At 45.6% G+C, this 15,028-nt stretch overlaps 1 protein-coding gene across 1 annotated transcript; it reads right to left on the reverse strand.

Moving 5' to 3' along the window:
• Positions 1 to 1,560: 1,560 nt before the first annotated feature.
• COPS9 (COP9 signalosome subunit 9) lies at positions 1,561 to 9,306 on the reverse strand. The gene is made up of 3 exons (XM_029078459.2): positions 9,189 to 9,306; positions 3,174 to 3,246; positions 1,561 to 1,756 (listed from the first exon to the last, which is right to left on the reverse strand). The coding sequence occupies exons 1-3, from the start codon at positions 9,249 to 9,251 to the stop codon at positions 1,719 to 1,721; spliced, it is 174 nt and encodes a 57-aa protein (XP_028934292.1). The 5' UTR covers positions 9,252 to 9,306; the 3' UTR covers positions 1,561 to 1,718.
• Positions 9,307 to 15,028: the final 5,722 nt, after the last annotated feature.

Consider the following 15,028-nt stretch of genomic DNA (forward strand, 5'->3'; position numbering starts at 1 on the left):
GACAATACATCTAGTCACTGCTGGAAAATGAATTTCCAGCTTGTCCCTGTCTGTGTAACACTGTATCAAAAGCTTAGAGTCCAATTGAGTAGTGTGACCTATGGGCTGCGGCTGACCTGATTAACTGGGATCTACCCCAACGCTTAGTAGTATTTGACAAATAGCACGTGCTTAAATACCACAATTAAGTAGTCATGATCCCTGCCCTCAAATAATTTAAAATCCAAAAGAGAGATTAAAATTGATTAGGGGAACCAACCAAGTAAACCGAGTATAAGAATCTGAAAATAAGTCACCATGGATGTGTGGGGTGGGAAGAAACTAAGAGCTCAAGTATAAGTCTAAGAGCATATGTAATAATTATTATAAAATTAATATTGATGGTGTTCGCTAAGCACTCACTCTGTGCCAGACACTATATTAAGTCCTGGGGTGGATACAAGCAAATCAGCTTGGACCCAGTCCCTGTCCTACTTGGGGCTCACAGTCTCGATCCCCATTTTACAGATGAGTTAACTGAGGCACGGGGAAGTGAAGTGACTTACCCAAGGTCGCACAGCAGACGAGTGGTGGAGCTGGGATTAGAACCCATGACCCCTTGACTTCCGGGCCCACGTTCTATCCACTATACCAGGGAGGGGGAAAAACGGGAGATTAGAGATTAGTCGTGGAAGACTAACTGGAGGAGATGAGGAATTTAATAGGGCTTTAGAGATGGAGAGCGTGGTGATCTGTTGGAATTAAGGGGGAGTCCCGGGCCAGATCCTCCCTCAGGGAAGCACTTGGAGAGTTTCCAGTACTCTCCCGGTATCGGTTACAGGAAGGAGAATTAAGCAGAGGACTGTCCATTCCATTCCTAGCTTGGTCAGTGGCTCGCGAGTGGAAGGCAATCCGCTGCAAGTCAAAGCTCACCTGTGCTGGGCAGCAGCAGCAGCAGCATGGGAGAGGATAGAGGGCGGAGACTCAAGTTTACTTGGCGGAAGGAACCAATTCCATATTTTTACCAAGAAAACTCTAAGGCTACACTACCAGAATGATTATTGATGGAGAGCAGGTGATTCTGGGAGAAATGTGTCCGTGGTGTCGTTATGGGTCAGAAACGACAGGACGGCATAAGACAAGACCCAGGCCAGTGGGAGAGCATATGCAAGGGGTCGACAGCAGGCAAGAGAGATGAGAGCAAGGCCCATTCAGTAGGTTGGTATTATACGAGTAAAGTCTGTGGGTTGGGTTGCAGTGGAGGAGACAGGGAGAGCGGTCTGTCTCCTCTAGACTCCTTCCTTTAAAAAAAAAAAACTAAATAAAGACTAGCAATGGTGCCTTACTCAAGCAGTGGAATAAAAACATCCCAATCACAGAACTACTTGTTGTTACAGAGTGGGGGAAATTCTAGGCAGTAAGTGGAATGCATTACTCAAACACACACTTTGGTGCGACAGAAAAACAATGGATGCTCATTTAAACGATCATCGCAATGCTGTATGTTGGTGAAATGTGAAAAGCAGAACTGAATGAAGAATTTTCTTCATATTTATTAAATCAAAGACAAAGGCAGTCACGTAGCTTTGTGATAACAAACAGTTTTTAATCTCTTGTTTATCATGTTCCAATTTTTAAAGTGTCTCCATTAAATCTTCAAGGTATCAGATAAATAAAACAGGGACCTTGGCACTGCTACAGAAAGACTTATCTTGATTTGTACAGTCGGAAAACTTATTTTACTGGATATCATCATCATCAAAAAGATCTTCAAAATCTAGACAAAAAAAGAATGATTAATACAAACCAAACACAAATTTATAAACACTTTTAGTCTACTTTGAATAGTAAGTATGGAAAATTTCAAAACAAAGAACGCTTTATAAAATCTGGTAATTTGGTTTCCACCAGTCACGTGGCTAGATACCCCAAATAAACAGTCATATGAACTAGAAACCGGATATTGCTAAAAAAAACCAAAACCCAGAACTGACCCAAATGCCGTAAAATCAAATATTAAATTATCCTCTAAAGTCACATTCATAATAGCTTCAGATACTCAATCTTACATGTATTTTTTAAAATTATGTGTGTTTCATTCGAGTTGGAATTTGGAGGTTCCAATAGAAAGAAATCTTATGCAATCTTGGACTTATTAATCAATCTGGATTATGGAAATTTGTCAATCATTGGCAAAGTAGGTTCAGGCCTGAAACTGCTATAGGAACAACCAACTTTTATGTCTTCAACACGACACTGGCTCTAGTTATTCCTAACTTTAGTTGACAATATCTATTTGGTAGCCTGAAAAAAAAGTCACAGAATATGCCTGATTCTTAACGACGGAAAGGAAATCCAACTTCATGCCAAGGTGATTATGACTTGATACTAGTACTTGATTGAGAATAAAAAAGCCTGAATGATCTTAGCTCGAGAGTGTCTTGATGGCATATTCTTTCCCTACACTAGATTTCTGATTGGCTCCGAAATTTTCCCCACTGATAGTCGCTATTCTCTTATACGTTCTCCCTCCCGCTCCTCCATCCTGCTGCTAGCCTGACTGGACTCTGAAAACTTTTCTATGCCCCTTTTACCACTCCACTTTCTTCTAAAATGCCTCAGTTGTCCAACTGTATGACTTCTTAGGGCTGAGAAGACAGAAAAGCCTTTAATGTTTTGTTAATCAAACGAGTATGCTGACCCTAGGGTTCCTGGGATAGGACCATCCTAGCTAACATCGGTTTACTCCGATGAGCACTTGAAATATTGAAAAAAGAAAGATTTCATTATCACATCAGACGATCTTAATAACTACTGCTATTAACTACTCCTACACATGACAGTCAGCTAATGTGGTGGATTGTTTTGGTTGATAAGTCCAATCTTTAATAGGTTTAACTAACTGGGATGATGATTCCCCATATCAGAATGCTAAATGTAATATAAATGTATAGGAAATGGCCTCCACTATCTAGGTATAAAATCATAAATTCAATCTTTAGACGACTACGATGAACTTCTAAAATTTAAAACTGCATTGGACAGTATAGTGTTAACTTATTTCTCAACCATAAAAAGGTAAGTGGCTCTACATGATTAATCAGTGTCTGATAATTCAACTCTAAAAAAAATTAGCTCCTTTAGGATCCTTAAAAATCAAATCAAAGACGAAAAATAAATTGCTTTGTTCTTACCATTAAAGAAATCTGCATGGACTGCTTTTTCATTGGCTGCCAAATCCATCAAAAGCCCTGTGCTGCCTCCTGCCTATTAATGAATATATTTAAAATTTCATCAGTTTTTTTGTTGAAAGGACAAGTGATGGGAAAACTAATGTTTCCTATTATTTGACATCTTGGACATCTAAAGCAATTAGACTTCTAGTTTTTACCATCTTGGTTCAGTCTGTATTCACAAGCGAGGGAGCACACTGAATGTGTCAAACAATTAGAGAGAGCTTTGAGATAATACTATGTGTCAGTGCTTAGTACAGTGCTTTGCACATAGTAAGCGCTTAATTAGTACCATTATTATCATATAGTTCTTCCCAAAGAGCATACAATGCCTAATTACATGATGACGTAAACAATGACATATGCAATGTATAATTAAAGATCCGCTGAATTCAATCTGTAACTCCAGTGGAAAAAATAAATGAGAACCCCTGGCCTAGAGCCTCATTTTCCCCTCATTTCAGTACTCGGTACCACTATTTAGACCAATTTTGACAAACTCTAGAAGGCTATGGGTTCTAATTCCGGCTCCGCCACTTGCCTGCTGTATACCTTGGGCATGTCAATTCACTTCTCTGTGTCTCAGTTCCCTCATCTGTTAAATGAGGATTGGGACTGAGAGCCCCAAGTGAGACAGGGACTGTGTCCTACCCGATTTGCTTGAATCCATCCCAGCGCTTAGTACAGTGCCCGCCAGACAGTAAGTGCTTAATACCATAATTACTCATTACTATTATTATTAATGACCATGAAAACAATGACATGCAATGTATAAGACAGTAAAGACCCACTGAACTCAATCAGTTACTCCAGGGGGAAAATAAATCATAATAATAATTCTGGTATTTGTTATACACTTATGTGCCAGGGACTGTACTAAGCACAGGGTGGATACAAGTAAATTGGGTCGGACATAAACCTTGTCTCACGGGGGGCTCACAGTCTCAATCCCCATTTTACGGATGAGGGAACTGAGATCTGCCCCACAACATTTATCCATGTATGTATATATCTAATTATATTGATGCCTGTTTACTTATTTTAATAATGATAATGATGACATTTGTTAAGCACTTACTATGTGCCAAGCACTGTTGTTTTGATGCCTGTCTCCCCCCGCTCTGGATGGTGAGCCTGTTGTGGGCAGGGACTGTCATTCTTTTTGGCTATACTGTATTTTCCAAGTGCTTATTACCTTGAGAAGCAGTGTGGCTCAATGGAAAGAGCCCGGGTTTGCGAGTCAGAGGTCGTGGGTTCTAATTCCAACTCCGCCACTTCTTAGCTATGTGACTTTGAGCAAGTCACTCAACTTCTCTGTGCCTCAGTTCCCTCATCTGATCACAACCTGATTACCTTGTGTTTGGCACATAGTAAGCACTCAAATACCATCATTACTATTATTACTTGGAACATTTTTGACAAATTGTCTCATTAAAAATAAACCCTGGGAGGGTATGGATAATTTGTCTTTCATGTCTTTATATCCTGGCTCCACCACTCTTCATTCAATAGTATTAACTGAGTGCTTACTGTGTGCACAGCACTGGACTAAGCACTTGGAATGGACAATTTGGCAACAGACAGAGACCATCTCTGCCAAATGACGGGCTTACAGTCTAATCAGGGGAGCCAGACAGCAAAGCAAAACAGAACAAAACAAGACAACATCATCAAGATAAATAGAATCATGGAGATATAGACCACAAACAAAATCAATAGGGTAATAAATAACATATATAAATATGCACAGTGCTGAGGGGAGGGGAAGGGGTAGAGCAGAGGGAGGGAGTAGGGGGAATGGGGAGGGGAGGCAGGGCAGAGGGAAAAGGGGAAGCTCAGTCTGGGAAGGCCTCCTGGAGGAGGTGAGCTCTCAGTAGGGCTTTGAGGAAGGGAAGAGAGTTAGTTTGGCGGATAATAATAATTTTGGTATTTGTTAAGCGCTTACTATGTGCCGAGCACTGTTCTAGGTGCTGGGGTAGATACAGAGTAATAAGGTTGTCCCACGTGAGGCTCACAGTCTTCATCCCCATTTTACAGATGAGGTCACTTAGGCACCGAGAAGTGAAGTGACTTGTCCAAGGTCACACAGCTAAGCGGCGGAGCTGGGATTAGAACCCACAACCTCTGACTCCTAAGCCCGGGTACGTTCCACTGAGAGGGAGGGCATTCGAGGACAGCGGGAGGATGTGGACCAGGGGTCGACGGTGGGACAGGAACGAATGGGGGACGGTGAGGAGGTGGGCGGCAGAGGAGCGGAGCATGCAGGGTGGGCAGTGGAAAGAGAGAAGGGAGAAGAGGTAGGAGGGGGCAAGGTGATGGACAGCTTGGAAGCCAAGAGTGAGGAGTTTCTGTTTCGTGCGGCGGTTGACAGACAACCACTGGAGGTTTTTAAGAAGGGGAGTGACATGCCCAGAGTGTTTCTGCAGGAAGATGAGCCAGGCAGGGGAGTGAAGAATAGACTGGAGGTGGGGAGAGACAGGAGGAAGGGAGAACAGAGAGAAGGCTGACACAAAAATCCAGCCGGGATATTATGAGAGCCCGTACCAGTAAGAGAGCCGTTTGGGTGGAGAGGAAAGGGTGGATCTTGGCGATATTATAAAGGTGAGACCGGCAGGCCTTGGTGACGGATCGGATGTGTGGGGTGAATGAGAGAGCCGAGTCAAGGATGACCCCAAGGTTGCGGGCTTGAGAGACGGGAAGGATGGTCGTGCCATCCACGGTGACAGGGAAGTCAGGAAGAGGACAGGGCTTGGGAGGGAAGATGAGGAGCTCAGTTTTGGACATGTTGAGTTTTGGTGTCGGCCAGACGTCCAGGTAGAGACGTCCTGCAGGCAGGAGGAGATATGTGCCTGAAGGGAGGGGGAGAGGACAGGAGCAGAGATGTAGATCTGTGTGTCATCTGCATAGAGATGACAGTTGAAGCCGTGAGAGCGAATGAGTTCATCAAGGGAGTGAGTGTAAATGGAGAACAGAAGAGGGCCAAGAACTGACCCTTGGGGAACCCCAACAGTTAGAGGATGGGAGGGGGAGGAGGAGCCCACGAAGGAGACCGAGAATGACCGGGCAGAAAGATAAGGGAACCGGGAGAGGACGGAGTCCGTGAAGCCAAGGTGAGATAAGGTGTGGAAGAGAAGGGGATGGTCGACAGTGTCAAAGGCAGCTGAGAGGTCGAGGAGGATTAGGAGTTCTCTGCTGTGTGACCTTGGGCAAATCACTTTATTTCTCTGGGCCTCAGCTCCCTCACCCATCAAATGGTGATTAGGACTGTGAGCCCCACGTGGGACATCCTCGTGACCTTGTATCAACCCCAGCGCTTACAACAGTGCTCGGCACACGGTGAGCACTTAATACCATCATTGTTGTTATTACTAACAATGCTTGGCACATAGTAAGTGCTTAACAAATACAATCATTATTATTCCAGTACTTGGAACAGTGCTCGGCACATACATAGTAAGTGCTTAACGAGTACCATAATTAGAGAAGCAATGTGACTTAGCGGAAAGAGCATGGGCTTGGGAGTCAGAGGTCATGGGTTCTAATTAGCCTTGTGTCAGCCTTGGTACTGTCGGCCTTCTCTCTGACCTCCCTTCCTCGTCTCTCGCCCCGCTCCAGTCTATTCTTCACTCTGCTGCCCGGCTCATCTTCCTGCAGAAATGATCTGGGCATGTCACTCCCCTTCTTAAACACCTCCAGTGGTTGCCTATCAACCTCCGCTCCAAACAAAAACTCCTCACTCTAGGCTTCAAGGCTCTCCATCACCTTGCCCCTTCCTACCTCTCCTCCCTTCTCCCTTTCTACCGCCCACCCCGCACGCTCCGCTCCTCTGCCGCCCACCTCCTCACCGTCCCTCGGTCTCGCCTATCCCGCCGTCGACTCCTGGGCCACGTCCTCCCGCGGTCCTGGAACGCCCTCCCTCCTCACCTCCGCCAAACTGATTCTCTTCCCCTCTTCAAAACCCTACTTAAAACTCACCTCCTCCAAGAGGCCTTCCCAGACTAAGCTCCTCTTCTCCCTCTGCCACCCCCCCTTTACCTCTCCGCAGCTAAACCCTCTTTTCCCCCTTTCCCTCTGCTCCTCCACCTCTCCCTTCCCATCCCCACAGCACTGTACTCGTCCGCTCAACTCTATATATTTCCATTACCCTATTTATTTTGTTAATGAAATGTACATCGCCTTGATTCTATTTAGTTGCCACTGTTTTTACGAGATGTTCTTCCCCTTGACTCTATTTATTGCCATCGTTCTTGTCTGTCCATCTCCCCCGATTAGACTGTAAGCCCGTCAAATGGCAGGGACTGTCTCTATCTGTTGCCGACTTGTTCATTCCAAGCGCTTAGTACAGTGCTCTGCACACAGTAAGCGCTCTATAAATACTATTGAATGAATGAATAATCCCAGCTCCGCCACTTATCAGCTGTGTGACTTTAGGCAAGTCACTTCACCGGGCCTCAGTTACCTCATCTGTAAAATGGGGATTAAGATGGTGAGCCCCATGTGGGACAACCTGATTACCTCCTCTCTACCCCAGCGCTTGGAACAGGGTAAGCTCCTACCAAATATCCTCATCATCATTATTTTAAGAGTGCTGGTCACATAGTAAGTGCTTAACAAATATCATCATTATTATTTCATCGCTTAGAGCAGTGCTTGGCACCTAGCGCTTAAATACCATAATGATTATTCCACTGCTTAGAACAGTGCTCGGCACATAAGTACTTAAACATCATTATTATTATTATTAACAGTACTTGGTACATAGTAAGCACTTAAATACCATCGTCATTACTAACACTGCTTGGCACATAGTGAGCGCTTAACCAATACTGTCATCATGATTATTACTAACAGTCCTTGGAACGTAGTAAGCACTTAAGAAATACCACTACCACCGTCATCATTATTATTAGTAGTAAAAGTGCTTGGCACATAGTAAGCAGTTCAGGAGCAGTGCAATTTAGGGTCAGGACAGACAGAACCAGAAAGATTCTGCTTGCGCCCCAACCCCGGGCCTGGAGGAAAATGGACGGAGGGGGAGGAAGAAGAAAAGGAGGGAGAGGAAGAGGGGGAGGAGGAGGGGGAGGAGGAAGAAGAGGACGGAGAGGAAGAGGAGGAAGGAGAAAGAGGAGGGGGAGGAGGAAGAAGAGGAGGAAGGGAAGAAGAAGGAGAATGAGGGGGAGAAGGAGGGGGAGGAGGAAGAAGAGGAGGAAGGGAAGAAGAAGGAGAATGAGGGGGAGAAGGAGGGGGAGGAGGAAGAAGAGGAGGAGGAAGAAGAGGACAGGGAGGAGGAGGAAAAGAGAGGAGGAAGAGGGGGGAGGAAGAGGAGGAGGAAAAAGACAACTGGGAGGAGGAGGGAAGAGGGAGGAGGAGGGAGAGAGAGGAAGAGGAGGAGGAAGAGGGAGGGGGGAAGGAGGAAGAAGAGGAGGAGGAGGAAGAGGGAGAAGGAAGAAGAGAACTGGGAGGAGGAGAAGGGAGGAAGAAGAAGAGGAGGGAAGAGGGAGGGAGAGAGAGGAAGAGGAGGAGGAAGAGGGAGGAGGGAGAGAGAGGAGGAGGAAGAGGGAGGAGGGAGAGGGAGGAGGGAGAGAGAGGAGGGAGAGAGAGGAAGAGGGAGGAGGGAGAGAGAGGAAGAGGAGGAGGAAGAGGGAGGAGGGAGAGAGAGGAGGGAGAGAGAGGAAGAGGGAGGAGGGAGAGAGAGGAAGAGGAGGAGGAAGAGGGGGAAAGGAGGAGAAGTGAGGAGGTGGCAGGAGGAGGAGGAGGGGGAAAGGAGGAGGAAGGCCCTGCCGGCCCCTGGCTTGCGCTGCCGGCCGTCTCCCCGTCTGAGCCGTTGAGCGCGTCGTGGGGCAGGGCTGGTCTCTCTCTGTTGCCCCGTTGTCCATTCCCAGCGCTCAGCACAGTGCTCCGCGCACGGTGAGCGCTCCATACACAGGCGACTGACTGACTGACTGACTGACGAGTGCGTGTGGAGCCGCGCCTCACCTCGTCCAGATCGACGTAGGGCCCGGCGCCCTCGGGGAACATCTCGTCCACGGCGGGCTTCATGGCGGACCCCGCCTCCCCCCCCGCGCCGCCTTCTCGCGCCGGCGCTTCCGGAACCGTTACGCACTTCCGCCCGCCCTCCCGCCCGCCCGGGCTCCTCTACCCGGCGGAGGACCGCCTCCTCTATGCTCTGCGCTCCTCCGCCACGCCTGCTCCGCGCCCTGCCTACCGCCCTGCCTTCACTCAGTCACCCTTTCTTGCTTGCTAGCTTGCTAGCTTGCTTGCTTGCTTGCTTGCTTCCTTCCTTCCTTCCTTCCTTCCTTCCTTCCTTCCTTCCTTCCTTCCTTCCTTCCTTCCTTCCTTCCTTCCTTCCTTCCTTCCTTCCTTCATTTCTTTCTTTCTTTTCTTTCTTTCTTTTCTTTCTTTCTTTTCTTTCTTTCTTTCCTTCCCTCCCTTTCTTTCTTTCCTTCCCTTTCTTTCCTTCCTTTCTTTCTTTCCTTCCCTTTCTTCCCTTTCTTTCCTTCCCTCCCTTTCTTCCCTTTCCTTCTTTTCTTTCCTTCCTTTCTTTCTTTCCTTCCCTTTCTTCCCTTTCTTTCTTTCCTTCCCTCCCTTTCTTCCCTTTCCTTCTTTTCTTTTTCCCTTTCCTTTTCCTTTCCTTTCCTTCCTTTTATTTTTTCTATTCTTTTCTTTTCTATTCTATTCTATTCTACTTTTCTATTCTATTCTATTCTATTCTTTTCTCTTTCTTTCTTTCTTTCTTTCTTCTCCCCTTCTTTCATTCATTCACTCATTCACCTCTTCTTTCATTGACTCATTCACCCCTTCTTTCATTCACCCCTTTCATTCATTCATTCATTTCCTCATTCATTCATTCACCCCTTCTTTCATCGACTCATTCATTCTTTCATTCCTTCCTTCCTTCATTTACTCATTCTTTCTTTCATTAATTCAATAATATTTATTGAGCGCTCACTATGTGCAGAGCACTGTACTAAACACATAGAATGGACAATTCGGCAACAGTGAGAGATTATCCCTGCCCAACAACGGTCTCACAGTCTAAATGACATATTTATTCATTCAGTTGTATTTATTGAGCTCTTACTGTGTGCAGAGCACTATACTAAGCACTTGAAAAGTACAATTCGGCAACAGAGATAGTCCCTGCCCAACAAGGGGCTAACAGTCTAGAAGGGGGAGACAGACAACAAAACAAAACAAGTAGGCATCACTACCATCAAAATAGATAATAATAATAATAATAATGGTATTTGTTAAGCACTTACTATGTGCAAAGCACTGTTCTAAGTGTTGGGAGAATACAAGGAGATCAGGTTGTCCCACATGGGGCTCACAGTGTTAATCCCCATTTTACAGATGAGGTCACTGAGGCACAGAGAAGTTGAGTGACTTGCCCAAAGTCATACAGCTGACAAGTGATAGAACAGGGATTAGAACCCATGGCCTCTGACTCCTAAGCCCATGTTTTTTCCATACAGAAATATATTAATAAAATAAGTAGAGCAATAAATGTGTACATATATCTATATAGATATAAGTGCTGTGAGAAGGGGAAGGGGCTAGAGCAGAGGGAGGGAGTAGGGGGAATGGGGAGGGGAGGAGGGGCAGAGGGAAAGAGGGAGGGCACAGTCTGGGAAGGCCTCCTGGAGGAGGTGAGCTCTCGATAGGGCTTTGGAGAGGGGAAGAGAGTTAGTTTGGTGGATGTGAGGAGCGAGGGCATTCCAGGTCAGAGGTAGGTCATGGGCCGGGGTCGATGGAGGCACAGGTGAGAACAAGGCACAGTGAGGAGGCTAGTGGCAGAGGAGCAGAGTGCGGGTTGGGCTGTAGGAGGATAGAAGGGAGGTGAGGTAGGAGGGAATAAGGTGATGGAGAGCTTTGAAGTGCTGCACTGGACGAAGCACCCAGGAGAGTAGACCGTAACAACACACGGACCCATTCTGCCCCACAATGAGTTTACAGAAACCACAGGCTAAACAAACAAACACAAAAATGCACCAAAATAGTTGCCCACTCTTTCCACATTCCGGCTTGTGTCTTTGGATTTTGGAAACAGTTACCCACTCTTTCCAAATTCTGGCTTCTGGCTTTGGATTTTGATAGGACTTTTGAATAAGGCTAGCTTTCCAGTGTGAGGTTGATGGGACCCAGGAGTTAGCCCCTTAACCCCCTTTCCCACTTTTTTTTTTCCTCCTACAATAAAACACTCAGCTCTGTGGACTTTGCAGGGCCCAGTCCGTCTGGAAGGCAAATGTGCGGAGGAAAAGTGTTGTTGAGGGCAGGGAATGTGTCTGTTACATTGTTGTATTGTATTCTCCCTAGTGCTTAGTACAGTGCCTTGCACACAGTAAGTGCTCAATAAATACCACTGGTCGATCGATTAATTAAGGACAGGTTGGACCATTAGAGGATGCAAGATAGCTTTTTTTAGAGGGAGTGGCGAAGGACTCTTTAGATTATCAGGCCCACAACCTCGGTGTCATCTTTGACTCGGCTCTCTCTTTCACCTCACACATCCAATCCGTCACCAAAACCTGCCGGTCTCACCTTTATAATATCGCCAAGATCTGCCCTTTTCTATCCACCCAAATGGCTATCTTACTGGTACGGGCTCTCATAATATCCCGGCTGGATTATTGTGTCAGCCTTCTCTCTGATCTCCCTTCCTCCTGTCTTTCCCCACACCAGTCTATTCTTCACTCCGCTGCCCGGCTCATCTTCCTGCAGAAACGCTCTGGGCATGTCACTGCCCTTCTTAAAAACCTCCAGTGGTTGCCTATCAACCTCCGCACAAAACAAAAACTTCTCACTCTAGGCTTCAAGGTTCTCCATCACCTTGTCCCTTCTTAACTCTCCTCCCTTCTCTCTTTCTACCACCCACCCCGCACGCTCCGCTTCTCTGCCGCCCACCTCTTCACCGTCCCTTGGTCTTGCCTATCCCGCCGTCGACCCCTGGGCCACGTCCTCCCGCGGTCCTGGAACGCCTTCCCTCCTCACCTCTGCCAAACTATTTCTCTCCCCCTCTTCAAAACCCTACTTAAAGCTCACCTCCTCCAAGAGGCCTTCCCAGACTGAGCTCCCCTTTTCCCTCTGCTCCCTTTACCCCCCCCTTATCTCTCCACAGCTAAACCCTCTTCTCCCCCCTTCCCTCTGCTCCTCCCCCTCTCCCGTCCCATCCCCTCAGCACTGTACTCATCCGCTCAACTGTATATATGTTCATTACCCTATTTATTTTGTTAATGAGATGTACATCACCTTGATTCTATTTATTTGCTATTGTTTTAATGAGATGTTCATCCCCTCAATTCTATTTATTGCCATTGTTCTTGACTGTCTGTCTCCCATGATCAGACTGTGAGCCCATCAAAGGGCAGGGACTGTCTCTATCTGTTGCCAATTCGTACATTCCAAGCGGTTAGTACAGTGCTCTGCACATAGTAAGCACTCAATAAATACTACTGAATGAATGAATTATGCACATCCCTTTGTTATCCTGCTTAAACTAGCTTGGCAAACCTGGTTGGGGTGGGGGGCTTCCTCTTGGTGATTCCCAAGCACTGCCAGGTGTGTTTGTAACCTCACTTGATCAATAGAATATCATGCCTTCCTAAATATAACAGACCTTGGGGCAAATGGTGGTAAAATCCATTAAGACAGGAAGACAGTCAGCAGCATAGCCCAGGAATCAGAGGACCGGGGTTCTAATCCTGGCTCTGCCACGTGTCTGCTGACTTTGGGGAAGTCACTTTACTTCTCTGTGCCTCAATTACCTCAACTGTAAAATAGAGATTAAGACTGTGAGCCCACGTGGGACAGGGACCATGTCAATCTGATTATCTTGTCTTTACTCCTGCACTTAATACAATAATAATAATAATGATAATAGTAATAACGATGGTATTTTTTAAGCACTTACTATGTGCCAAGCACACCTGCCACATAGTAAGTGCTTAACAAATACCATGACAACAAAATGAAATGTCTGATACATTCATCCATTCAATTCTATTAATTCATTCAAACATATACAGTCAGAATTACATCATCCAACCATATGAGAAACTCTTATTTAATGCCCTAAATGGTCAGTATTTTTAAATATAATTTTTAAGTACTTACTGTGTGCAAGGCATTATAATAAGGTAGGTACAAGCTAATCAGATTGGACACAGTCCATGTCCCACCTGGGGTTCACAGTCTTAATCCCCATTGACGGATGAGGTAACCGGGTCTCTGAGAAGTTATTTCCCCAAGGTCACACAGCAGACAAAGTAGCAGAGCTGGGATTAGAACCCGGATCTTTCTGATCCCCAGGGCCGTGCTCTATCCACTAAGCACACTGCTTCTCATTTAACAATTTAACAAAATTAAACAATATTGAGGAGGATAGGAATTTGCAAAGGTGAATTTGCCTCACCTGAGATACTGCTTGATTGATTGATACTGAATTCACCTGGGATGGCTGAACCTTAGGAAGAAGACAGTAGTGCCGGAAGAGGTAATTGACTGGGGAGATGGAGCAGGTTTCCTGCAAGTATTGACTAGGAATTTGTCTGGAAAGACAGTGACTGAGAGGTGGCATGGCTGAAGTCCATGAGTGGCTGAGGGTGTCCTAAGGAATTGGGAGGCTCCCATTGGAAATCCAACTGGGGAGGTTCAAACCAATCAAGAGGAAAAGGGTCTTCCCTCAACAAATTGTAAGGATGCAAAATCAAATCCCCCTTGATTGGGCCTTAGAGAGCAGTTGCAAATTTTATGGAGCTTGAGAAAGATGTAGGTGGTATTAGATTGCAAATCTGTACCAAATTGAAAGAATGTCCAGGAAGACCACTATCCTATTGTTCTCCTCAACATCCTTTGGGTTCATTATTGGAAGCCAAATGAATGTACCATCAGTCTGTCTCAGAAATGACATTTCTTTTATTTTCATGTAATGATGATGATCATGATGATGGTGACCTCACAGGGATGAAAAGAAGGTGGGACAAGTGAGGAATTTCAATCAATCAGTCAATGGTAATTATAGAGCATTTACTGTGTGCGAAGCACTGTCATTGCTTGGGAGAATACAAAATGGTGTGGCATGTCAAATGGGTAGAAATTAATCTCAATAGTTCTTCTTTCTCCTCCTCCCATTCTCCATTACCTACCACACTTCACTGATCTCTCTCAAGGAATGTTTGGAATGGAGCAAAGGGGAAATCCATACTGGAGACTTCAGTCCACTGCCATAAAGTATGGATTAAATGGTTAACTATTTGTTCTGCTTACAGGCAGGGAAATGATGCTTGCAGGACTGCCTAGAACACAGCTCCCATGCTCATCAGAAGAATGACTATTCAAGAAAAAAGTCAAAAAAGGTAGGTGGAGAAAGTATTTTTAGCTCAAATGATACCAAACTGAGATATTTGTTTTAAACTAATCAATAAAACAACCAATAGTATTTATCTATCGCAGCATTCAGTACAGTGCCTGGCACATAGTAAGTGCTTAACATGTACAACTAAAAAATTGTACATAAAAGCTATGTGTGAAGACCCAGGTGCACAGGTGGGCACAGAAGTGCTGAAATGGCAGTTCCCTTTCCCTGCACCTAATCAGCATAATTTATTGCCACGTTAAGGATCTTTCTGACCTCTCCCCTCTTATATCTCACCCCTGCAATTAACTTCCATTCACTTTCCACATCTCTAGCTCCATTTCAAATCAGCACAGAGGAAAAACTCTCTCTCCTCTATTAATTAGCATGGTGAAGTGGCTAGAGTTTGGGTTCTGATCCCAGCTCTGCCACTGCTCTGCTGTGTGATCTTTGGTAAGTCACT

This window comes from Ornithorhynchus anatinus, chromosome 1 (assembly GCF_004115215.2).
Source record: "Ornithorhynchus anatinus isolate Pmale09 chromosome 1, mOrnAna1.pri.v4, whole genome shotgun sequence".
Classification (NCBI taxonomy): domain Eukaryota; kingdom Metazoa; phylum Chordata; class Mammalia; order Monotremata; family Ornithorhynchidae; genus Ornithorhynchus; species Ornithorhynchus anatinus.